General features: G+C 69.0%; 6 protein-coding genes across 9 annotated transcripts; 3 read left to right on the plus strand and 3 right to left on the minus strand.

Moving 5' to 3' along the window:
- Positions 1–525: 525 nt before the first annotated feature.
- Positions 526–4,680, plus strand: PCOLCE (procollagen C-endopeptidase enhancer; the record flags this gene model as incomplete). Its single annotated transcript, XM_080636385.1, has 9 exons — positions 526–611; positions 705–813; positions 896–1,154; positions 1,265–1,345; positions 1,580–1,704; positions 3,629–3,765; positions 3,863–4,125; positions 4,256–4,429; positions 4,538–4,680. The coding sequence occupies 9 exons, from the start codon at positions 526–528 to the stop codon at positions 4,678–4,680; spliced, it is 1,377 nt and encodes a 458-aa protein (XP_080492511.1).
- Positions 4,681–5,355: 675 nt separating this feature from the next.
- LRCH4 (leucine rich repeats and calponin homology domain containing 4) lies at positions 5,356–9,886 on the plus strand. The gene is given in 17 exon segments (XM_080636418.1): positions 5,356–5,587; positions 5,955–6,099; positions 6,192–6,318; positions 6,409–6,514; positions 6,598–6,734; positions 6,814–6,862; positions 6,865–6,892; positions 6,973–7,069; positions 7,167–7,212; positions 7,875–7,921; positions 8,029–8,060; positions 8,370–8,412; positions 8,496–8,568; positions 8,646–8,692; positions 8,837–8,920; positions 8,999–9,046; positions 9,135–9,886. Coding segments are annotated over 17 exon segments (1,404 nt in total). The 5' UTR covers positions 5,356–5,394; the 3' UTR covers positions 9,237–9,886.
- A 54-nt stretch (positions 9,887–9,940) lies between these two features.
- On the minus strand, positions 9,941–13,330 carry AGFG2 (ArfGAP with FG repeats 2). Its single transcript, XM_080636417.1, is given in 12 exon segments — positions 9,941–10,111; positions 10,209–10,277; positions 10,279–10,328; positions 10,456–10,521; positions 10,598–10,638; positions 10,719–10,782; positions 10,965–11,060; positions 11,154–11,277; positions 11,692–11,779; positions 11,862–11,977; positions 12,057–12,150; positions 12,549–13,330. Coding segments are annotated over 12 exon segments (1,128 nt in total). The 5' UTR covers positions 12,812–13,330; the 3' UTR covers positions 9,941–10,054.
- A 985-nt stretch (positions 13,331–14,315) lies between these two features.
- LOC308231211 (neuronal tyrosine-phosphorylated phosphoinositide-3-kinase adapter 1-like) lies at positions 14,316–17,672 on the minus strand (the record flags this gene model as incomplete). Its single annotated transcript, XM_080636386.1, has 8 exons — positions 14,316–14,770; positions 14,892–15,032; positions 15,111–15,839; positions 15,914–16,149; positions 16,672–16,825; positions 16,921–17,086; positions 17,169–17,249; positions 17,298–17,672. 8 exons carry the CDS (start codon positions 17,670–17,672, stop codon positions 14,316–14,318), a joined length of 2,337 nt encoding a protein of 778 aa, XP_080492512.1.
- On the plus strand, positions 16,997–19,355 carry LOC308231243 (uncharacterized protein). 4 transcript variants are annotated; one of them, XM_080636422.1, is made up of 5 exons: positions 16,997–17,592; positions 17,818–17,866; positions 18,647–18,854; positions 18,958–19,067; positions 19,158–19,355. In XM_080636422.1, exons 1-5 carry the CDS (start codon positions 17,081–17,083, stop codon positions 19,308–19,310), a joined length of 1,032 nt encoding a protein of 343 aa, XP_080492548.1. In that variant the 5' UTR covers positions 16,997–17,080; the 3' UTR covers positions 19,311–19,355. The 4 variants fall into 4 exon arrangements, with proteins under 4 accessions (XP_080492548.1, XP_080492547.1, XP_080492550.1 ...); XM_080636421.1 differs by having other exon boundaries at positions 18,958–19,355; XM_080636424.1 differs by lacking the exons at positions 17,818–17,866; positions 18,647–18,854 and adding an exon at positions 18,279–18,412.
- A 428-nt stretch (positions 19,356–19,783) lies between these two features.
- MEPCE (methylphosphate capping enzyme) lies at positions 19,784–22,137 on the minus strand. Its single transcript, XM_080636420.1, is given in 5 exon segments — positions 19,784–20,061; positions 20,204–20,330; positions 20,436–20,654; positions 20,904–20,939; positions 20,941–22,137. Coding segments are annotated over 5 exon segments (1,560 nt in total). The 5' UTR covers positions 22,066–22,137; the 3' UTR covers positions 19,784–20,008.
- Positions 22,138–22,250: the final 113 nt, after the last annotated feature.

Genomic DNA, 22,250 nt, shown 5'->3' on the forward strand with positions numbered 1-22,250 from the left:
AAAAGCTCATTAAAGACCCCACCCCGTCCCGCGCCAGCCGGTGGCCACGCCCCCCGCGGAGGCTCCGCCCTCTTTCGGGGCTGTGGGTGGGGTGAAGGAAGCTCCCCGCCCTTTCTGCCATATATGGCAACAACCCCTGGGGGCGTGGCATGCAGAGACAGCCCCCGCGTTGGGGCCACGCCTCCTTCTCCATTAAGGGTCACGGTGGGGGCGTGGCTCGGAGAAAAACTCCGCCTCTTGGCTTTACCCCGCGCATTTCCCCATTACAGAGCATTGGGGAAACGTGGCTTGCCGAAGGACCGCCCCTCTGTCCATTTAAGGAGGTGCAGCCGCAGCGTGACCCCGCCCCTTTCTCCCTTAAAGGGAACATGGGTGAGGAAGCCCCGCCCCTCTTCCCACGCCCCCGCGTCTTCCCCATTCACCCGCAGCGCATTGGGGGCGTGTCCGCCCGTGTCCCCGCCCCTTTATGGGCGCGGCCTCACCCCGCTCCCGTCCCCGCCGCCGTCCCCGCCGCCACTCGGCGCCATGAGCCGGGTCCCGGTGCTGCTCCCGCTGCTGCTCAGCGCCCTGTGCCCGGCCGAGGGGCAGGACCCGGCCCCCAACCTCACCAGGTAACGGCACCCCCCATAACCGGGACACCCCCCCCCCCCTTCCCCTTCCTTCACCCCGGTCCCAGCCCCGGTAACCGGTTTCCCCGTCCCCAGGCCCGTGTTCCCGTGCGGGGGGGAGCTCCGCGGCGAGTCGGGCTACGTGGCCAGCGAGGGCTTCCCGCGGCACTACCCGCCCAACAGCAACTGCACATGGAGCATCACGGTACGGGCGCACCGGACCCCCGCTACCCCGGTTCCCCCCCCCCCCGCCCCGGTCCCGCTCACAGCGCCCGTGTCCCCCGCAGGTCCCCGAGGGGCAAACGGCTTCGCTTTCCTTCCGGGTCTTCGACCTGGAGCCGGACGCCCGCTGCCGCTTCGATTCGCTGTCGGTGTTCGGGGGCTCCGGCCCGGCCCCGCCGCTCCTCGGCCGCTACTGCGGCACCTTCCGGCCGGGCCCGCTGCGGGCTCCCGGTAACCGGTTACTGCTGCGGATGGAGAGCGACGGGGCCACGGCCGGGAGAGGCTTCCTCGCCTGGTTCAGCGCCGGGCCCGGCCCGGGACACGGTGCGGGAATGGGAACGGGAACGGGGGGGGCACCGCCGGCAGAGAGCAGGGACCCCCAATAGACCCCGATAGACCCCAGGGACCCCCCCAACCCTCGGGACCTTTTGCAGGGCCCCCCCAGGGACGCCGCCGCTCGGGGCTCCATAAACCCCCCCCCCCTTTATTCGGGGAGTCCTGGCACTATTTTGATGGTGAGTACCCCCCCCCAATTGGCTCCGAACACCGCGGGGGGGGGGTCCTGCACCCCCCACTTCCCATCGCATGGTTCCCGCATCACCCCCCCCATAGAGAATTATTGGGGGCTGGGGGGGTCCCAGTGCAGAGCAGGCGCCGGCGGTGCTGGGTAAGGGGGGGGGGGATCGGTTGTGGTTTGTGCCCCCCCCCCCCCTCCTCAAATGGTTTCCTCCTCCCCCCCTCCCTTTTAGAGCATCAGTTCTGTGGGGGGCGCCTGGAGAAGCCCCAGGGGAGCCTGAACTCCCCCAACTGGCCCGAGGAGAATTACCCCCCCGGCATCAGCTGCACGTGGCACATCCGAGCCCCCCCCGACAAGGTCCATGCGGCCCGCCTAGGGGGGTTCATGGGGGGGTCCCGGCCATGGGTGTCAATGGGAGGCTATGGGGGGGTCCTGGCTATGGGTGTCAATGGGGGATTATGGGGGGGTCCTGGCTGTGGGTGTCAGTGAGGGGCTGTGGGGGGGGTCCTGGCTATGGGTGTCAGTGAGGGGCTATGGGGGGGGTCCTGGCTGTGGGTGTCAGTGAGGGGCTATGGGGGGGTCCTGGCTGTGGGTGTCAGTGAGGGGCTGTGGGGGGGTCCTGGCTATGGGTGTCAATGGGAGGCTATGGGGGGGTCCTGGCTATGGGTGTCAATGGGGGATTATGGGGGGGTCCTGGCTATGGGTGTCAGTGAGGGGCTATGGGGGGGTCCTGGCTATGGGTGTCAGTGAGGGGCTATGGGGGGGGTCCTGGCTGTGGGTGTCAGTGAGGGGCTATGGGGGGGTCCTGGCTGTGGGTGTCAGTGAGGGGCTGTGGGGGGGTCCTGGCTATGGGTGTCAATGGGAGGCTATGGGGGGGTCCTGGCTATGGGTGTCAATGGGGGATTATGGGGGGGTCCTGGCTATGGGTGTCAGTGAGGGGCTATGGGGGGGTCCTGGCTATGGGTGTCAGTGAGGGGCTGTGGGGGGGTCCTGGCTATGGGTGTCAGTGAGGGGCTATGGGGGGGTCCTGGCTATGGGTGTCAGTGAGGGGCTGTGGGGGGGTCCTGGCTGTGGGTGTCAGTGAGGGGCTGTGGGGGGGTCCTGGCTGTGGGTGTCAGTGAGGGGCTATGGGGGGGTCCTGGCTATGGGTGTCAATGGGGGATTATGGGGGGGTCCTGGCTGTGGGTGTCAGTGAGGGGCTATGGGGGGGTCCTGGCTGTGGGTGTCAATGGGGGGCTATGGGGGGGTCCTGGCTGTGGGTGTCAGTGAGGGGCTGTGGGGGGGTCCTGGCTATGGGTGTCAATGGGGGGCTGTGGGGGGGTCCTGGCTATGGGTGTCAATGGGGGATTATGGGGGGGTCCTGGCTGTGGGTGTCAGTGAGGGGCTGTGGGGGGGTCCTGGCTATGGGTGTCAATGGGAGGCTATGGGGGGGTCCTGGCTATGGGTGTCAATGGGGGATTATGGGGGGGTCCTGGCTGTGGGTGTCAATGGGGGGCTGTGGGGGGGTCCTGGCTGTGGGTGTCAGTGAGGGGCTGTGGGGGGGTCCTGGCTATGGGTGTCAGTGAGGGGCTGTTGGGGGGTCCTGGCTATGGGTGTCAATGGGGGGCTGTGGGGGGGTCCTGGCTATGGGTGTCAATGGGGGATTATGGGGGGGTCCTGGCTATGGGTGTCAGTGAGGGGCTATGGGGGGGGTCCTGGCTGTGGGTGTCAGTGAGGGGCTGTGGGGGGGTCCTGGCTATGGGTGTCAATGGGGGGCTGTGGGGGGGTCCTGGCTATGGGTGTCAATGGGGGATTATGGGGGGGTCCTGGCTATGGGTGTCAGTGAGGGGCTGTGGGGGGGTCCTGGCTGTGGGTGTCAGTGAGGGGCTGTGGGGGGGTCCTGGCTATGGGTGTCAGTGAGGGGCTATGGGGGGGTCCTGGCTATGGGTGTCAATGGGGGATTATGGGGGGGTCCTGGCTGTGGGTGTCAGTGAGGGGCTGTGGGGGGGTCCTGGCTATGGGTGTCAGTGAGGGGCTATGGGGGGGTTCTGGCTGTGGGTATCAGTGAGGGGCTGTGGGGGGGTCCTGGCTGTGGGTGTCAGTGAGGGGCTGTGGGGGGGTCCTGGCTGTGGGTGTCAGTGAGGGGCTTTGGGGGGGTCCTGGCTGTGGGTGTCAGTGAGGGGCTGTGGGGGGGTCCTGGCTGTGGGTGTCAATGGGGGATTATGGGGGGGTCCTGGCTATGGGTGTCAGTGAGGGGCTGTGGGGGGGTCCCGGTGCAGACGTTACCGGGGGGGTTCCGCAGGTGGTGGAGCTGCGCTTCGGGAAGTTCGATGTGGAGCCGGACGCCCACTGCAGATACGATCACGTGGCCGTGTTCGACGGGGGCCGCTCCGACGATGCCCGCAGGGTCGGGAGGTTCTGCGGGGAGGAGACCCCCGGGTGAGCCCCCCCCAAAGGAGGGAGCCCCCCCCCCCCCAAAACCACCCTGACCCCCCCCAACCTCATCCTGACCCCCCCCATCCTGACCCCCCCGCAGCCCCATCGTGTCCTCGGGCCCGGAGCTCCTGGTCCAGTTCGTGTCCGACCTCAGCGTCACGGCCGACGGCTTCTCGGCCTCCTACGTCCTGCGGAGCCCCCCCGGAGCGCCCCCTCCGTCCCCGCCCGCCGAAGGGGCCAAGGGCAAAGGGAAGCCCCCCCCGACCCCGGCCCCCAGCCCCAAAGCGGACACCGGCAGCGCCTGCCCCGAGCGGTGCCGCCGCGCGGGGTCGCTGCAGAGCAGCTTCTGCGCCAGCGACTTCGGTGAGGGCCCCTGGAGGGGGCGATGGGGACCCCTATGGGGACCCCCAATGGTGGGGTCTGGGGGCGGTTGAAGCTTTCCCCCCCCCCCCCCATTGCGTTAATGGGGCCGGGGCTGTCTCTGGGCCCGCAGTGCTGACGGGGACGGTGAAGTCGCTGTCGCGGGGCCCCCCCCAGGAGCAAGGCTGGGCCGTGGTCTCCATCCTGGGCCTCTACAAAGCCGGGGCGCTGGGGGTGCCCTCCCCGGCCAAAGGGGCCACCCTGCGCCTGCGCCTGCCCTGCCGGCTCTGCCCCAGCCTCAAGAAAGGTGGGTGCGGGACATTGGGGGGGGGGGGGGCTCGGGGATGGGGGGGGGGTCCTTGTACCCCCCCCGCATCCTGACACCACCCCCCCACCCCCCCCCGATCTCTTCCAGGCTCCAGCTACATCCTGATGGGGCGGGTGGGGGAGGACGGGGGGGCGCTGCTGCCCCCCGATGCCTTCGTGGTGCCGTTCCGGCCGCAGCAGCAGCAGGTCCTGGGCAGCCTCAGCAAGCGGCCGTGCCGGGGCAGCGCCTGAGCCCCCCCGCGGGCCCCCCCCTTCCCTTCATGCAATTAAAGGGAGCAGACACAGACGCTGACCCCCCCCGCTTCCCGCTGCCACGTGGACGGGTCCGGCCTCCCCCCCTCCGTTCCCCCCCCCCCATTGGCTTTAAAGCGAGCGGCGCCTTTAAGAGTGGCCAAGGGGGCGGGGTTTGAGGGTTGGGGCGTGGCCTCCCGCTGATGGATCCTATTGAAGGGCGGGGGGCGTGGCCTCCGTTTGGGAGGCGGGGCTTATTCAGAAGACGCCAATCAGAGAGGCAGGAGGAGGAGGAAAGTGATTGGCTGAGCCTCGAATTGCTCCGCCTTCCGCTTTGCCCAGCTGTTACCGCCTTTTCTGCAGCTTTCAAAGCGTGATTGGTCGATTACACACCAATCACATGTCTGTGTCCCGCCCCCTCAAAGGCCATTGGCTGTGCGGGGCCCGCCGGGGTCGCGTTGCCAGGCAACCAGCCCTTTTCGCTCTTGATTGGTGGAGGTGTGCTCCTCCCCTTCCCGCGCTGGCATTGGCTGCAACAGGGCAGCAAGCCCGCCCCGCACGCGCATGTTTACCTTTTGGCCACGCCCCCTCCTCCTCCCCCTCTGATTGGCCGCCGCTCTGGCCCCTCCCCGTCTCGGGCTCCACCTCCCCTGGCCTCAGCTTCCGGTCGCGCAGTCGAGCAGTGGCGGCCGCGGGGCGCGGAGGTTTCCCGCCATGGCGGCGGCGGCCGAGGCCCAACCGCCGCTGTTGCCGCCGCCGCCTCCGCCGCCGCCCGGCGGGGCCGGCACCGAGCGAGCTCTGGAGGAAGCGGCGGCCTCCGGGACCCTCATCCTGGCCGGGCGCCGCCTGCGCTCCTTCCCCGCGGCTGCGGCCCGGCGCTGGGACCTCAGCGACACCACACAGGCCGGTGAGGCCACGCCCCCTCCCCTGTGGGGCCTGCACCACCCGGTACCGGGAGGGGGGGGGTCCCGGTCACTCCCGGTGCCCCCCATGGCCCCGGCGAGGCTCAGCGCAGCCGCGTCCCCCCCCCCTTATCCACCCCTGGGGCTGAACCAGGCCCAGCCTCTGCCCCGGGCCTTCCCTTTGGGCTTCCGGCGGCCCCAGGAGGTGCCGGGGCGGGCAGAGCCGGCCTGGTCCGGGCGGTCCGGCTGTGCCGGTCCCTGTCGCCGGGGTCAGCGGCGTCCCTCAGGGTCCTTGTCCCGTAGGGCCCCATCCCCGTCCCTCCCCACCCGGGGCTGGCCCCATCCCTCCCGTTCTTTGCCGCCTCCCCACAGACCTCTCCCGCAACCGCTTCGGGGAGGTGCCGGAGGCCGCCTGTCACCTGGTGGCGCTGGAGGGGCTGAGCCTGCACCACAACTGCCTGCGCAGCGTCCCCCCGGCCATCGCCAACCTCCAGGCCCTCGCCCACCTCGACCTCAGGTCCGGCCCCCTCCCAAACCCCCCCCCCCCCCCCCAAAAACACCTCCTCACCCCCCCCGTCCCCGTTAACCCCCCCATTGCTCCCCGTGCAGCCGGAACCAGCTGAGCTCGCTGCCCCCCTGCCTCTGCCTCCTGCCCCTGCGCGTCCTCAACGCCAGCAACAACCGCTTGGCCCAGCTCCCGGACAACATCGGCGCCATGGGGGCCCTGCGCCAGTTGGTGAGCACCAAGGAAAGGGGGGGGCACCCAGGAACACACACCCCCCCCCCCCCCGGCTTTGTGTCACTGCTTCCCCCCCGTGCTCCCCAGGACGTGAGCTCCAATGCGCTGCGGGCGCTGCCGCCGGGGCTGGGGCAGCTGCAGGCGCTGCGGGACCTGAACCTGCGCCGCAACCTCCTCACGGCGCTGCCCACGGGTGAGTGGGGGCAGGACCCCAAGGATCCCCCCCCGTCCCGTTGATCCCTATGTGTGTGAGTGACCCCCCCCCCCAATCCCCAGAGCTGTCGGAGCTGCCCCTCGTGCGCCTCGACTTCTCCTGCAACCGGGTGGTGGCGATTCCCCGGTGCTACCGGCGCCTGCGGCACCTCCAGAGCATCCTCACCGAGCACAACCCCCTGCAGAGCCCCCCCGCGCAGGTGAGCACGGCCGGGGGGGGGGGGGACCTGATCCCCCAAACCCCATCTGACCCCTTAACCCCCCCCCCTCCACGTTTAGATCTGCCTCAAGGGCAAAGTCCACATCTTCAAGTACCTGGAGGCCGAGGCCGCTGCCACCCGGGCGCCCCCCCCGCAGGGTAAATGGGGCTCAAATTGGGGGTGTCCCCCCCCTCCGGCGTGGTTTGGGGTCCTCAGCCCGGTTCCTGCCCCTCAACAGCCCCACGGAGGAGCTGAGCCCCCCCCGGCAGCGCCGAGGCCTGGACTCCGGCTTCCACAGCGTGGACAGCGGCAGCAAGCGCTGGTCCGGCAATGAGGTGGGTGCGGGGGGGGGGGGGGGGCGGTTATTGGGGTGCTGGGGGGGGTCAATGGGTGCCCCCCACCCTGATGTCACCCCCTTGTGCATTGGTTCAGTCCACAGATGAGTTCACAGAGCGGCTGCTCCGGGGGAAGCGCTGCGGTGAGTGGGGGGATCCCCCCCGGTACCCCAATGGGATCCCCCCCGTTACCCCAGTGGGATCCCCCCCAGTACCCCAATGGGATCGCCCCCCGGTACCCCAATGGGATCCCCTCCGTTACCCCAATGGGATCCCCTCCGTTACCCCAATGGGATCCCCCCCCGTTACCCCAATGGGATCCCCTCCGTTACCCCAATGGGATCCCCCCCGGTACCCCAATGGGATCCCCCCCCGGTACCCCAATGGGATCCCCTCCGTTACCCCAATGGGATCCCCCCCGTTACCCCAATGGGATCCCCTCCGTTACCCCAATGGGATCCCCCCCCGTTACCCCAATGGGATCCCCCCCAGTACCCCAATGGGATCCCACCGTTACCCCAATGGGATCCCCTCCGTTACCCCAATGGGATCCCCCCCGGTACCCCAATGGGATCCCCCCCGTTACCCCAGTGGGATCCCCCCCGTTACCCCAATGGGATCCCCCCCAGTACCCCAATGGGATCGCCCCCCGGTACCCCAATGGGATCCCCTCCGTTACCACAATGGGATCCCCCCATTGCCCCAATGCGATCCCCCCGGTACCCCAATGGCCCCCCCCCATTACCCCCAGTGGAACCCCACATTGCCCCTATGAGGACCCCCCCTCACCCCCTCCCTCCCACAGCCGGTGACAGTGACCCCGAGGAGGATGAGGAGGAGCCCCCCCCCCAGGTGACAGCCCTGACCCCCACCTTCCCCTGCCCCATATTCGGGGGGGACCCCCAAATCCTGTCCCCCCCCGACTATAAGGACCCTGCTTTGTGTCTCCCCCCTTGCAGGGCTTGTGTCCAGGGAAGGCGCCTGGTGGCAGGTGGGTGATGGGAATGGGATGGGAATGGGGATGGGATGAGAATAGAATGGAATTGGGGATGGGAATGGGGATGGGAATGGGATGGGGATGGAAATGGGGATGGGATGGGGATGGGAATGGGGATGTGATGAGAATGGAATGGAACTGGGGATGGGATAGGGATGGGAATGGGGATGGAAATGGGGATGCTGGGGGCATGGACTGGGATGGGATTGGGTCTGGGAATGGGGGTTAAGGGGGGGCTTGGGGACAGGGAATGGGGATGGGTTTGGGATGAGGGATTTGGGGGTGTCACCTTCCCCCCTACAGCCACGCGGAACCAGGCCCCTCCTCCCAGCCCAGGAGCACCCCGGTGAGTACCAGCCCCCCCCATTATACTCAACCCTCATGAAGCTTCATTAACAGGGGGGTTAATTACTCCCCCTTCCATTGCAGGTTACAACCAAAGCCCCCCGCCCCCCCCGCGGCCTCCTCCGCTCCCCCCCCCGTGCAGCAGCCTCCAGACCTGGTAACGCACGAGTGCCCCCCCCCTTTGTGCCCCCCCCTTTGTGCCCCCCCCTTTGTGACCCCCATTTCCCCCCACAGCCCCCCCAGACCCCGGTGAAGGAGAGCTGATGGCTGAGATGCAGCAGGTAAAGGGGAGCCGGGGGGGGGTCCCTCTTTCCCCCCCCCATTCACAGTTTCACAGTTGGGGGGGGGGGGGTTCACGGGCTTTGGACCCCCCCCAAACCCATGGCGGGGGTTGGTTTAAAGGGGCTCCCCCCTTGTCCCCCCAGAGCATTGAGTCGCTCCTGCAGCTGCGCCTGGGCAATGAGGAGCTGCTCTCCCGCCTCACCCAGCGCCTGCGGCCCCCCCCCGCTGTGAGTTCCCCCCCCCCCCCCAACACCCCCCCCGCACTTCCAACCCCCGCTGACCCCCTTCTGCTCCCCCCCCCACAGCCCAAACTGAGCCCCACAAGCAGCCACCGGACCCGGGACCCCCGGCAGGTAAATGGTGGGGGGGGGGTTAAGGGGATGGGGGGGTTGTGCCCCCCTCTCCTCATGTGGCCCCCCCCTTTTCCCCCCCCCCCCCCAGGCACAGCCCCTGCCCCCCGGGCTCCTCGCTGGCTTCGCTCTCTTCTACGGCCTGGTCATGGCGCTGCTTTACGCTGGGTATCGAGCGCTCTTCGGGTGCTGAGGGGAGGGGACACCCCCATGGGGCCCCCCCCCTTAAACCCACAGTCCCTGCCCTGCTCCATCGTGTGCCTTAATGAGGGAAACTGAGGCAGGGATGGGTGGCGGGAGAGAACCCCCCCTTTAATTATTGTAATTATTGTAACGGTTATTATTCTAATTAATTATTATAATTATTATTATAACGAATTATTTTAATTAAGATTTTAATGATAGAGCCCCCCTTAAATTATATTTGCTATGTATTATGTATGGGCGTGGAAGTGCTGTGTATTGGGGGGGGAACCAAGACCTGGCTCCTAATGGGTAAGGGGTAAATTCTGCCCTTTCCCCTCTGCTCTTTTTGTCCGGTTTTGCCCTTTCTTCACCCAAAACGGGACGTTGTGCCCCCCCCACTAACGATGTCTCATTGACACCCCCCAATTAGCATCCCACCCCCCCCCGCCCGGAGGTGTTGGATGAGCCCAAACCTGACCCCTCCTCCCTCCCCCTTTAAGCCTCACCAAGGCCCCCGCCCCCAGCGCGGCCTCGGCGCTGATTGGTTGAGGGGGGGGGTGTGACGCAGCCACCGCCATCTTGGTTAATGGCAGCCCCCGTTGCTGCCGTACGGAGCACGGCGGCCGCCATATTTATTACGGGGGGGGTGAAGCAGCGACGGAGCCGCCATATTTATTACGGGGGGGGTGAAGCAGCGACGGAGGCAGGCGTGGTTTATATCGAATATATATTAGATATCGCGATAGCTCTGTCGTAAAAAGAGAACCTGGTCCCAGATGAAGGTGGGGGGGCGGTCCCCGTGCCCCCCCACCGCGGCAGCAGCAGCTACAGGAACGGGTTGGTGGCCGGGTGCTTGATGCCAAAGGGGGCAGCCGGGACCATCTGCAGGGGGAAAGGGGGGGGGGGGGGGGGGGGGCAAAAAGGGGGTTTAGGGGCAGGAAATGGGGTTCAGGGTCCCCTTCATTGCCCCCCCCCTCACCACGAAAGGGTTGGTTGAGGCTTTGGCACCGTTGAAGCCACCGAAGGCTGAACCTGCCAAGGGAGCAGACAAAGTGGCCGGGGGTCAGTGGGGGGGGGGATATATCACACCCCCCCCACACTGGGTGCTTACCATCAGCCTGCAGCGGGGGGGCGGCCAAAGCAGCACCTGAAGGGGGGAATAAGGGGAGGGGGGAGTCAGAATTGAGCCCCCCCAAACCCCCATTGTTGTAGAGGGGGGGTCCCACACTCACCATTGCTCTGGAAGGGGTTGGTGCAGGGCCGGGGGGGGGCCACGAAGGGGTTGGTGTAGCCTGAGGGGGGGCACAGGGGTCACCCTGCGGTCCCCTTCATAGGGGGGTCCCATGGGGGGGGTGAACCCCAACTTACCCCCATAGGGCGGCGGGGGGGGGCGCAGGGTCCCGAAGAGGCTGTGGGGAGGGATTGGGGGGGGTGAGCTCCTGCCCCCCCCCCTATAATGGGGGGGGCAATGCAGGGGGTGTCTCTGTACCTGGCCGAAGCTCCGCCCCCTGTGGGCGGGGCAGAGGTGGCTCCGCCCCCTGCAGCAGCGCCCCCTGTGGGTGGGAGGAGCAGACGCAGCCATGGGGGGGCACTCCCAAAACATCCTTAGGAAGATGGGGGGACCCCCAAACCCCTTCCCCAGGCCCCCATAGAGAGACAAGGGACCCCCACCTCCCCCCCATGCACCCCTGGGTGCGGGGGGACCCCAGATCCCACCCCATTGACCCCAAGGTACCTGTAGCTGCATGGAAAGGGGGTGCAGCCCCCCCAAATGTGGGGCCAGCTCCGAAGGCATCGACACTGGGAAAGGCAGCGCGGGGCTGGGCTGGGCCTGGGGGGGTGCAAGGGGGGGGTTCCAGGTCACCCCCCCACCCCCCCTGCCCTGGCCCTATGGGCAGGACCCCCTGAGCCCCCCAGCACTCACCGGGGAAGGCGGCGAAGGGGGGCCCTGGTTGTGGGGTGGCGAAAGGGTCCCCCCCGATGTCAGCCAAGAGGTCGGTGCTGGCTTTCCGGGGTGGCTGGGGGGGGTGCTGGGGGGCAGGACGGGGCTGGAATGGGGTGTTAACTGGGTGTTAATGGGGTGTCAATGGGGGGTGCTATTGGGGTGTTAACTGGGTGTGAATAGGGTGTTAATTGGGTGTCAATGGGGGGTGCTATTGGGGTGTTAACTGGGTGTGAATAGGGTGTTAATGGGGTGTCAATGGGGTGCTATTGGGGTGTTAATTGGGTGTGAATAGGGCGTTAATGGGGTGTTAATTGGGTGTCCATGGGGGTGCTATTGGGGTGTTAATTGGGTGTGAATAGGGCGTTAATGGGGTGTTAATTGGGTGTCAATGGGGGTGCTATTGGGGTGTTAATTGGGTGTGAATAGGGCGTTAATGGGGTGTTGCGCATCAATGAGGTGCTAACGGGGTGTCAATAGGGTGTTAATGGGTGTCCATGAGCAGCCTCCCCCTTGTCACCTGCAGCAGCGTCCCTGCATCCCCAAGGAGCGGCTGGGAGGGAACCACGGTGCTTGGGGGGGGTTTGGGGGCCTCTGGTGCCACGTACCTATGGGGGGGGGGTAAAAAGTGAATGAAGGGGATGGGGGGGGTCTTAAACGTTCCCCCCCCCCCCCCCCCCAGGTCCATACCAACGTTTCCTCTCGTATTTATCCTGCAGGAATTCCTTCAGGCTCTGGGGGTCGCGGGCGTCCGGACGCGGCGAGGAGCGGGGGTCGAAGGAGCGGAGCCAGACCCGGCGGCAGGCCTGGGGGCACGGGGGGGGGGACATGGGGGTAATGGGGGGGTACCCCTGTGACAGCTCCCCCCCCGTGTCCTCAGCTGACCTCGTTGCCGTGGGCTTGCAGGAACAGGACCTCGGCCTCGGTGAAGGTCGTCATGGAAATGGACTTGACGCGGTGGGGGGGGTTCAGCCCCCGCCTGCAGGGAGCCCCGGAGCAGGGGTTTGACCCCAAAACTCAGGGAGGTGGCACCAACATCAGGGCTTTGAACCCAAACCCAGGGGGTTTAACCCCAAAACTGGGGGTTTCACCGCACGACTCAGGGAGACGGCACCAAAATCAGGGCTTTGAACCCAAACCCAGGGGGTTTAACCCCAAAGCCGCATTGTGACAAGAGTGGGGGTGCGATGTCTCCAGGCCACGCCCCCAAGGGGAAACCCCGCCCCCTGCTCAGCTGCAGCCAATCAGTAGCTGTTGCGCCCCCTCACAAACCACGCCCCCTCCGCAGTGGCCACGCCCCTTACGTACGGCGTGTGACCGCGCCCCCTGCGTCGGCCCCGCCCCTTTCCCCGCAGGCCCCGCCCGTTCCCCGCTCACAGCGCGCCGGAGCACCCGGTGCACACGAGGCTGCCCACGGTGATGTCCACGTAGGTGACGCCGCGCTGCCCGCACTCGAAGCAGCGCCGGTTGGCGGGGGCCGCGCTCACCACGTCCCGCACCCGCCGGCTCCAAACCTCCGCTTCCGCATCGCGGGACGCGCTCCCCCGCCGAGCTCCAGGCCCGGGGCCGCCGCCGCCTCCTCCCGCCCCGCCGGGCCCCGCTGCGGGCCCGGGCCCGGGGCCGCCGCCGCCCGCCGCCATCTTCCTGCGTCCGCTCGCCCGGCGGCGGCCCCGCCCACTGCGACTGCGTGGCCCCGCCTATACGTCACCACGTGCGCTGCGTAGCCACACCCTCTTCCCCCCCCCTTCCGCCCCCGCGCGTGCGCCCTGCGGCAGTTCCCGCCCCTCAGCATTTCCCCACCCCGCGGTGAGTGTTTTAACGCCAAATACAGCAGAAACGGTTCATTTTGGGCCGTTTTCCCTCAATTTCACCGTTATTCCGCACCCTGGAGGGGGGGGAAGGGGGTTGGCGTCATCTCAATCACTCCACTGGGGCTGTCCCCTCACAAACCCCTCAGGGACCCCACCTCCAACTCTTCCTTCCCCTCAGAGGCCCCGCCACGGAGCCCAGACTGGTCCAAAGCAGCCCGGTTTTGGGTGCTTTTCACCCCAAGTCGCCCTCATTCCGCACGCAGGAGCAGGAGCTTCCATAAATCTTTGTCCCTTCCGTGATTTAACCCCAAATACGGTTAAAACCAGTCTTGTTTTGGGACATTTTCACCCCGAGCCGCCCTCATTCCTACACAGAGAAGGGCCTTGCGAGGCTCCCGGTGCCCTCTTTGTGGGTGTCCCCCCCCCATCCCCTCAACATGGTCTCTTCCAGCCGCTTCTCTCTTTAATAGTGCACAGAACCACGTTACAAAAGGACCCCCCCGCCCCCCCCCTTCCCCCCCCCCCAAATTCGGGGTCCCCCCCATGGGGACGAAGGCAATTCTGGTGGGGGGGGGGCACACGACGAGGCACAAAGGGGCTGGGGGGGGTCCCAAGCAAGGGTTGGGGGGCCCTTCCCCCCTCCCCTCGCACCCCCCCATTGAGGGGGGGCACCCCCAAACCCCCTTTCCCCCCCCCCAAAAGGCCGCACCGCGGCCCCCCCAGAGCTGACCCCCCCCTACCCTGCTCAACCGTGGATGCACCCCCATAAATACCCCCCCGTGACCCCCCCATAAATACATTTGCAAAGCAGATACAGCGCCCCCCCCCTCTTTAGGGGGTGACCCCCCCCTTTACTGGGGGGCTCTACCCCCCTTTAATGCCCCCCCCACCCCATAGTCCATAGGGGGGGGGCTGTACCCCGTGATTGAGCCTCAGCACCACTCTGAAGGCCCCCTTCATTGGAGGGGGGGCCGTGACACCCCTTAATTAGGGGTTGACCCCCCCCGATTGGGGGCTGCACCCCCTATTGGGGTGCTCTACTCCCCGCCATTGACTCCTATTAGGGGAGGCCCCATTTTCCCTTGGGGGGGGTCACCATCTCTCCCCCTCATTTTAGGGGTGCTCCCCCCCCGTTGTATTAACGAGGGGGGAGAATGTACCATAAATACCCCCCCCCACCCCACCCTTAACCCGGCCCAGCCGCGTCTCCCCCCCCTTTATACCCCCCATGCCCCCCCCTTTTCCCGCCCCCCCCCCCCAATTTGGGGGTGTTTCTGTTGCGGGGGGGGGGGGGGTTGTTCAGAGATGCTCCAGGCACCCCGGGGGGGGGGTGTCAGATGGCCGTGTCCCAGAGCACTGCATGGGGCCTGCGGGCCGGGGGGGTCCCGGGGGGGGGCGGCGGCGGCGGCGGTGGTGGGGGGGGCGGTGGAGGCGGAGGGGGGGTTCTCCCATCCCGCCACGCGGGGGGGGGGGGGCCGGGGAGGCTGTCCTGCTTGCAGAGCCCCCCCCCCCCGCCGCCGCCGCCGCCGCCGCCGCCGCGCCCCCCCCGCGCCTTGATCTCGGTGCAGACGCAGCGCTTGCGGTCGATCACCTCCTGGAGGCGCCCGTCCCGCGGGCGGGGGGGGCCGGCGCTCGAAGGGACCCCCCCGGACAACGGCCGCGGGGGGGGGCCGGCGGCGGAACCGGGAGCACCGGGGGGGGGCGGCCCGCGGGGAAAGGGGGGGGCTCCCGCATGGCGAACCCCGGAGGTGGAGGCGGAGCGGCCCAAGCGGTGCCCGAGGGGGGAGTCTGGGGAGAGGGGAACAAAGGAGGGCTCAGAGGGATGGGGGGGGTCACGAGTGGGACCCCCCCCATTCATGGTAGCAACCGGGTGCCACCCCCATATCCCTGTCCCCCCCCATGTCCCCACCTGATGGCCGCCCGCAGGCAGGGAAGGTCTGGCAGGGAAGGGGGGGCCCCGGCCTGCCCCGGAACCCCTCTGCTCGCACCGGGATCCCCGAGGGGGGGGGAGCGGCCCCCCCCCGCTCCTCCCGGGGGGGCTCTGGTGTCCCTATGGATTTAAGGTCAAAGGTCAGCCCCGCCCACAAGTGCCCCCCCCCTTCCCAAATCACACCCCCCCCCCACTCACTCTCGGCCTCTTTCAGGCGCCGGTTGGGGGCGGAGCCTGCGCGGCGAGGGGCGGGGTCTTCCTCGCGGGGCAGGGCGGGGCTTCCCGAGGCCACGCCCCCCCGCACGCTGTCATAGGCCGGCGGGCGCTTCCCGGGGGGCGGAGCCTCGGCGGCGGTGGGCAGGGCCGGTGGGAGGGGCAAGGAGCCAAGCCCCACCCCTCCGCGCTCCCGCCCCGGCGCGGATTGGTGGAGGGAGGAGGAGGGGGGCGGGGGGAGGGGCGTGGAGTGGCTGCGCGCGCGCGCCGGGGGCGGGGCCTCGCGGCGCGGCAGGGGCAGGCGCGAGCCCTCCGGGGGCGTGGCCAGGAGCGGCGGGCGGGGCGTGAGGAGGTTGGGGAAGGGCGGCGGGATGGGGGCGTGGCCCCCGAAGGGGGCGTGGCCGTGGAAAGGGGCGGGGCGAGCGAAGGGGGCGTGGCCTCCGTCCTCCCCCGGCGGCAGGGGGCAGCTCATCTCCTCGTAGATGGCCTCGGGCTCCTCGGGTGGGGGGGCCGGGGGGGGCGGACCCCCCCTCTTGGCCCCGCCGCCCGCCCCCCTCCGCGCGTCCCCCACCATCTCGATGTACACCGGCTCCTCCCCCTCCGGCCCCCCCCCCCCTGCTTCCGAGGAGCTGGGGGGTGCCGAGAGCCGGGTCTGGGGGCTCCGGGATGGCTTCAGGGGGGGGGTCTGCCGCACGCAGCCCCCCCGCGGGGCGCCTGCAGGGAGGGACGGGGGTGTCAGCGCCCCAGAGCCCCCCCACAGCCCCCCCCCATCGCCCCCCCCCACTCACCGCCCCTCTTGGCCGGCGGCGCCTCCAGTCGCCCCTCGGGGGGTCCGGCGCGGGGGCCGTGGGGCCGCGGGGGGGCCCCGCTCTCGGGCAGCCCCACGGCGTGGCAGGAGAGGGAGCGCGGGGCCATGCCGGGGGCGCAGGGCCGGGGCCCCCGCTCCTGCGGGGCCGGCAGCGTCAGGAACCCCACGCGGAGCGGGCGGCGAAGGGAGCCCCCCCCGTCCCGCGCCTTGGAGGCTCTGGGGGAGGGGGAAGACAAAGGGGGGGGGTCAGGGGGTACCCCAAGATGTGGGGAGCACCCCAACCCACCCATTATAACCCCGGATTATGGGGGGGATATGGAGCATGGGGGCAGCCCAAACGCCCCCCCAGTCCGTGGTGGGTTATGGGGTGCAAAGAGGGGTCATTATGGAGTGCAGGGGGGGGTTATTATGGGGTGCAGAGAAGGGTTAATATGGGGTGCAGGAGGGATTATTATGGGGTGCAGGGGAGGGGTTATTATGGGGTGCGGGGGGGGTTATTATGGGGTGCAGAGAAGGGTTAATATGGGGTGCAGGAGGGATTATTATGGGGTGCGGGGGGGGATTATTATGGGGTGCGGGGGGGGTTATTATGCAATTTAGAGGGGAGTTATTATGGGGTGCAGGGGGCGTTATTATGGGGTGCAGGAGGGGCTTATGCAATTCAGAAGGGGGTTATTATGGGGTGCGGGGGGGGGTTATTATGGGGTGCAGGGGGGGGTTATTATGGGATGCACCGACCCCTTCCTCGGCTCCTCCTCGCGGGGGGGGGGTCTCCAGTCCTGGCGCCCTTTGCGCTGCAGCAGGTTCATGGCCGCTGGGGGGCGCTCTTCGCCCAGCCGCAGGAAGGCGGCGGCGGCGGCAGCCAGCTCCGACCGCTGGGGGGCGCTCATCGCTGGGGGGTGGCGGGAAAGCGGGGGGCGTGCGTCACTCTGTCCCCCCTCCCCTATAGCCCCCCCCCCCCCCCCCCCCCGGCCCCGTCGCCGTTACCTGTGGCTCCGTTGCTTTGGGGGGGGGGGGTTGAGGCCGCGGAGGAGGAGGAGGGGGGGGGCGCGGATCTCCTCCCCCTCGCCCCCCCCCCCACCTCCACCACCACGATCGAGGCCTGGGCGGGGGCTTCACGGGGGGCGGCGGCCCATGGCGGGGCTCTATGGGCCTGGGCACGGGGCGAGCGGGGTTAACCGGGGTTAAACGGGCGCCGGACCCCCCCCCTCACCCCATCCCCGCCTTCATCGTACCGGCCGCTCCCGCCTCCCGCCGCTCCATGGTGCTGACGCAGCGTCCGGGCTACGCGGGGAGGGCGGAAGCGGCACTGCCCCCTAGCGACGTGGAGGAATCACTAAGGAAGGGGGAGGGGGTGTGTTTACGCGCTGCTTGGGGGGCGTGGCGTCGAGAGCGTCAGCACGCCCCCGACCGTGCGTCACGCTATAACAGAGGGGCGCACTTCCGGTTCTCGGCACTCGCGGTCGCAGCGAGCCGGCGGAGAGGTCAAGGCTCGGTATCCGCAGTGTTCCTCCAGGCCGCAAGCAGAGCGGCTTCGCCATCCCCAGCGTCCGCGGCGGGGTCGCGATGGACCCGGCCGCGGGTTCCTCGTCCCGCTTCCGCCTCATCCGGTTCTCGGCGCCCGCGGAGGCCATCGAGGCCTTCGCGGTGCTGGTGCAGGTGAGGGCCGGGGCTGAGGCGGGGTGGGCGGGGTTACGTGTGACCACGCCCCCTTTTGCACCACGCCGCCTGCCATTCATTGCAGGTGCTCGATGGCGATTGGCTGGCGAGGAGGAGGGTTGCGCGGTGGGCGTGGCCTCATGGGTTCAAGGGGGCGGGGCTTAAGGGGATGGAACTGGGGGGGGGGGGGTCCTGCGTCCGCTTCCCCATCCCCTTCCATTGCAGCGCCGGCAGCGGAGCGACCGCCAGAGACAGCGGGATTGAGCAGGCCATGGTGAGAGGCCTGTAGGGGAGACTGGGGGGGGCTATGGCGGGCTGTGGGTCACATATGGGGTGCTGAAGGGTCGCAGGTAGGGGTCTATGGGGTGCTGGGGGGGGTGCGGGTCCAATGAGGACCCTATGGGGCGGGCTCCATGGGTGCTGCTTGGGGCTGGGGCGCTCACTCTGTGCCCTGTCAGGAGCTGGCGGTGCGGGAGGCGGTGGAGCTGCTGCGGGCACGTGACACACCCCCCCCCTCCGGTGTTAATAAAGCGCGGGGGGAGGGGCTGTTGTTAATTAGCGCTAATTAAAGGGGGGCCGTAATGAAGGCGAGGAGGCGGGATTCGAACCGGCGGCTCTCCGAGCGCCGCCATGTTGGCAAGGGTTGGAGGAGTGGGTTGGAATCCATCGGCCGCCATCTTGGGAAGGGCACGGAGAGCCGCCGCCATCTTGGGAAGGGAGCCATGTCCGTGGACATGTTGGACCGGTGAAGCGTGGGTGACGCCTTGTGTCGGAGGCCGCCATCTTGGTGGGGGTGTTCCTGCTGGGCGCCGCCATCTTGGTAAGGGCATCGCTCGGCAGGCGCGGTCTGCACCGGAAGGGGCGTGTCCAACGGCCGGGATGAGGCCGCCCGGGGCAGCGCAGCCGCCGCCGCCACCGGGAGGGATCCTGCGGCGGGGGGGGGGCCGCGGGGGCGGCGCGCGGCAGGTCCGGACCCCACCATTGAGCCCTTAAGGGGGGGAGGGGGGGAGCCATGGCGAGGCCTCCCCCTCACGTCCCGTCAACGCCCCCCCAGGTGCGGTTTGCGGTGGTGGGGCCCGGGCACGACCATGAGGAGCAGCGCGGGGGGGCCCCGTTGGCGACCCCGGCTCCCAACAGCTCCCGGGCGGCGGCGGCGGAAGCGCGGGGGGGATCGGAGCCGTTCGATGCCCCCCGCGCGGCCGCGGCCCTGCTCGGGAGCTCGTTCGCTGCGCGCTGCGCCGTGGGGGGGGCGGCGGCCGGAGGTGAGGAGATGGGGGGGGGGGGGGGGGCCGCGATGGGGGGGGTGTTTGTGTTTGTGTCCTTTCAGTTTTAACCGAAATCCGCTCCTTTCACCCCATTCCGCAGCCATGAACGTGCCCCCTGCACAGCGCCTCTACCGCGGCCTCGTCAGCCTCGCCGTGCCCCCCCCGGTGGGGCCCAGGAGGGGGGCCCAGCCCCACAGAGCGCCCCACAAGGTGAGAGCTCCCCCCCCCGCACCCCCATTCCCTCACCACGCCCCCCCCTCCCCCCCGCACTGTGTTGGTTTCTTCCTCCCCCCCCTGCAGGTTCCCGGCCCTGCCATGGGCGCCCCGCGGGGGGGAGAGGGGGAGCCCTGGCTGCCCCCCCCCGCCCCCCTCGCTCCCCCCCGGGCCCTCCCCCGCCCCCCCGGTGCAGCCTTCGTCATGTACCGGAAGCTGCAGCAGTGGGGGGGGGGCTGAGGGGGGGTCGTCCCCCCCCCAATAAAGCCTCGTTTTCAAGCTCTCTGGGTGAGTCCATTGGGGGGGGGACGGGGGGGAAGGGGGCATTTATAGACCCCCCCCCATTGGGGGTCCGTTCCCATCAGCCATTGCGGTAAGGGGGAGGTGGTGGCAATCGCGGGTGAAAACTGCAGCTCCCAGAATCCCTTGCGCGATCGCACATGCGCGGCGCCCATAGCAGGTGGCGGCGGGTTGCTATGGTAACGGGGATGGACCACGGTGATGGGGCGGAGGGGGGGGGAAGCCTTTGCATCCCCCCGCAATGGTGACACACGGAAACTCCCCCCCTTGGGCTGTACCACTTGCGGTGAGGGGAATACCAACAGCCTTGGAACGATGCTAGGGAGGGGGGAATGGGGACAGGTCCCCCCCCATAAGTGACATAGAATGAACCAAACCGGGTGACACCCCCCCACCAAAGAAACGACCCCACATTGAGCAATCACCTTTATTCCCAGCCCCCCCCTCAGCACAGACCAAACCACCGCAAACACCCGCGGGGGGGGGGGGGGGGTTGGAACACCCCAAAATCAGGAGGAAGGGGGGGTCGGACTCCCCCATTTGGCATCTGGTTTTGGGGGTGGGGGGGGGAAGGAGCGAACCCCCCCCATTGGTGGCGTCAGGATCCCCCCACACTTGTGGGTCTTGGGGGGGGCGGCTCAGTGGGCATTGCCTTGACCCTTGTGGAAGAGATAAATGGGCCGCTGGAAGCCTGTGGGGAGAAAGGGGTGGGGTCAGGAGCGTCCCACGTTCACCCCACACCCCCAGGATGTCCCTATGGGTCCTGTGTGTCCCCCCCGCCATAGACCCATCCCTGCCCTTCCAACACACCCCCCCCCCCCCGATGCCCCCACCTTTGGCCGCGTGCTGGGGGGTCCCCAGCAGCTCGTAGCTGTCGAACCCCACCTCGGGGGAGGTCAGGTAGGACGGGAACTGCTCTGGGCGCAGCCGGATCCGCTGGTAGTTCCGGTACGTGGTCTCCTTGGGGGGGGGGGGGGGGGGGGAGCAAAGTGAGGCTTTGAGCCCCCCAAAACCAGCCCCAAATAACCCCGTCCCCCGTCCCCCCCCCCCTGCCCGGGCACTCACGGTGAGCCCCTTGCGCTTGCGGTAGGAGGCCCAGGGCTGCGGCTCCAGCAGCAGGAGCCCGCCGGGGCGCAGGTGCCGGTAGACCCTGCGGAAGAGGCGCTTGAGGCCCTCGTCGCCCCAGTTGAGCTGCACCCACTTGGTGAGGGACAGGCAGAGAACGACGTCGAACTCCGGGCGCTGCGCGGCCACGGCCTCCTCGCGCTCCGGGACGTAGTTACCCTGCAACGGGGGGGGGGGGGAGGCGGGAAGCAACGGGGCTCAGTGAGGGGGGGACCCCAAACAAGGGCTTTGAATGGGTTCCTGCGCTCTCAACTCCACCCCCTTTAAGCGCCTCCCCTCTAAACCCCAACCCCTGTCCCAAACCCCACTGTATTCACCCCAAACCCCCCCCATCACCCCCTTCCGCCCCCCCCCCCAACCCCATTGGAACCCCACTGGGTACCCCCCGAACCCCCGTTGAGGCCTCACCGTCACGAACACGACGTTGTGCGGGAAGTCAGGGCCCGTCGGGCGGCAGGCGGGGGGCAGCGATGGGGCCCCGGCTGGCGAGCAGAGCAGCAGGAAAGCCCTTCCTCCCTCCTCCTCCTCCTCCTCCTGCCGCCGCCTCCCCCCCGCCCGCCTCGGCCTGGATCTCCTCCGACAGGTAGTGCCGGATGTTCTGCCGGGCCGAGCGGATCAACCCCCCGTCAATGTCCAGCCCCACCACCCGGGCGGGCCCCCAGCGCTTGGCGATGCTCAGGGTCAGGTGCCCCACGTTGCAGCCCACGTCCAACACCTCCTTCCCCGCGAACCACTCGGGCCGCATGGCGCGGAGCCGCCCGTCCTCGCAGTCGGGGTTCCGGTAACCGTAGTATTTGCAGTAATTCCCGTACTGGAACTTCCGAGCCTGCCGCCGCGGAGGGGTTTTCCCGGGGGGTTTCGGCTTCTCCGGGGGAGGCCGCGTCCCCTCCGATTTACTGCAAGTCCGTCGCCGCTTGCGGTGCCGGCCGGGCCCGGGGCAGGCGGCGGCGCACGGGGGGGTGCTGGCGGCGGGGAGGGCGTGCGGGCAGGCGGCCTCATCGGGGCCGGACGCGGTGGGGCCGGACGCGGCGCTCGCTCGCTGCTGGCCGCGGTGGCGGTGGCGCCGGCGGGAAGATTTGGCGGGGGAAGCCAAGCGGAGGCCGTCGCCGGGCGCGTTGAGGCTGAGCGGGTCGGTGATGTCCCGGGGCACCAGGATCTCCACCGGGTCGCGGCCGCGGGCGGGCAGCGGGGAGCTCTGCGGGGTGCGCGCGTTCAGGGCCCGGCTCACCTCCTCGTCCAGGAGGCTGTTGAGGTTGAGCGGGTCGAAGATGTTCCCGCCGAGCAGGAACTCGGACGGCAGCACCGGGCCGCACTCCGAGGCCGCCCGGCGCCGCCGCTTCCACGCCGGTTGCTTGGCGCCGCAGCTGCTCCGCCGCTTGCCCCCCCCCGCCGACCGGAAGCCGTTGCGCGGCCGCGGGGGCTCGGCCGCTTCCTCCTCCTCCTCCTCCCGCCGCGCCCCGGCCCCACCGGAGGAGGACGCTGGAGGCGGCGGCACCAGGAAGGCCTCAGGCTCGGCCGCCATGGCGGACCGCCCCGCGCATGCGCGATGCGCGCCGGCACCTCCGCGCATGCGCGCCGCCGCTAGGGGGTGCTATGCGCGCCCCAGCGCAGCCGGACCCCTCCGCGCCCGCCACCTCCCTCCCGCGATGGCAGCAGCGCGCCGGCCCGCCGCGCTTTATATAGGCGGTGGGCGGGGCCAGACGTGGCCGAGCCTTCCGGTCAGGGGCGGGCGGCAGCTCGTAGCCAATAGAAGAC

The sequence above is a fragment of the Psittacula echo genome, assembly GCF_963264785.1.
Source record: "Psittacula echo genome assembly, chromosome: 32".
NCBI lineage: Eukaryota > Metazoa > Chordata > Aves > Psittaciformes > Psittacidae > Psittacula > Psittacula echo.

Excerpts from the sequence above, each read along its gene's own strand:
- LOC308231243 (XM_080636421.1), top strand. The coding sequence starts at position 17,081 with ATGGGCCTGGGCACGGGGCGAGCGGGGTTAACCGGGGTTAAACGGGCG. Across the intron at positions 17,593-17,817 it reads CCTTCGCGGTGCTGGTGCAG|CGCCGGCAGCGGAGCGACCG; the intron begins GTGAGGGCCGGG and ends CTTCCATTGCAG. Across the intron at positions 18,855-18,957 it reads GGGGGGGGCGGCGGCCGGAG|CCATGAACGTGCCCCCTGCA; the intron begins GTGAGGAGATGG and ends CCCATTCCGCAG.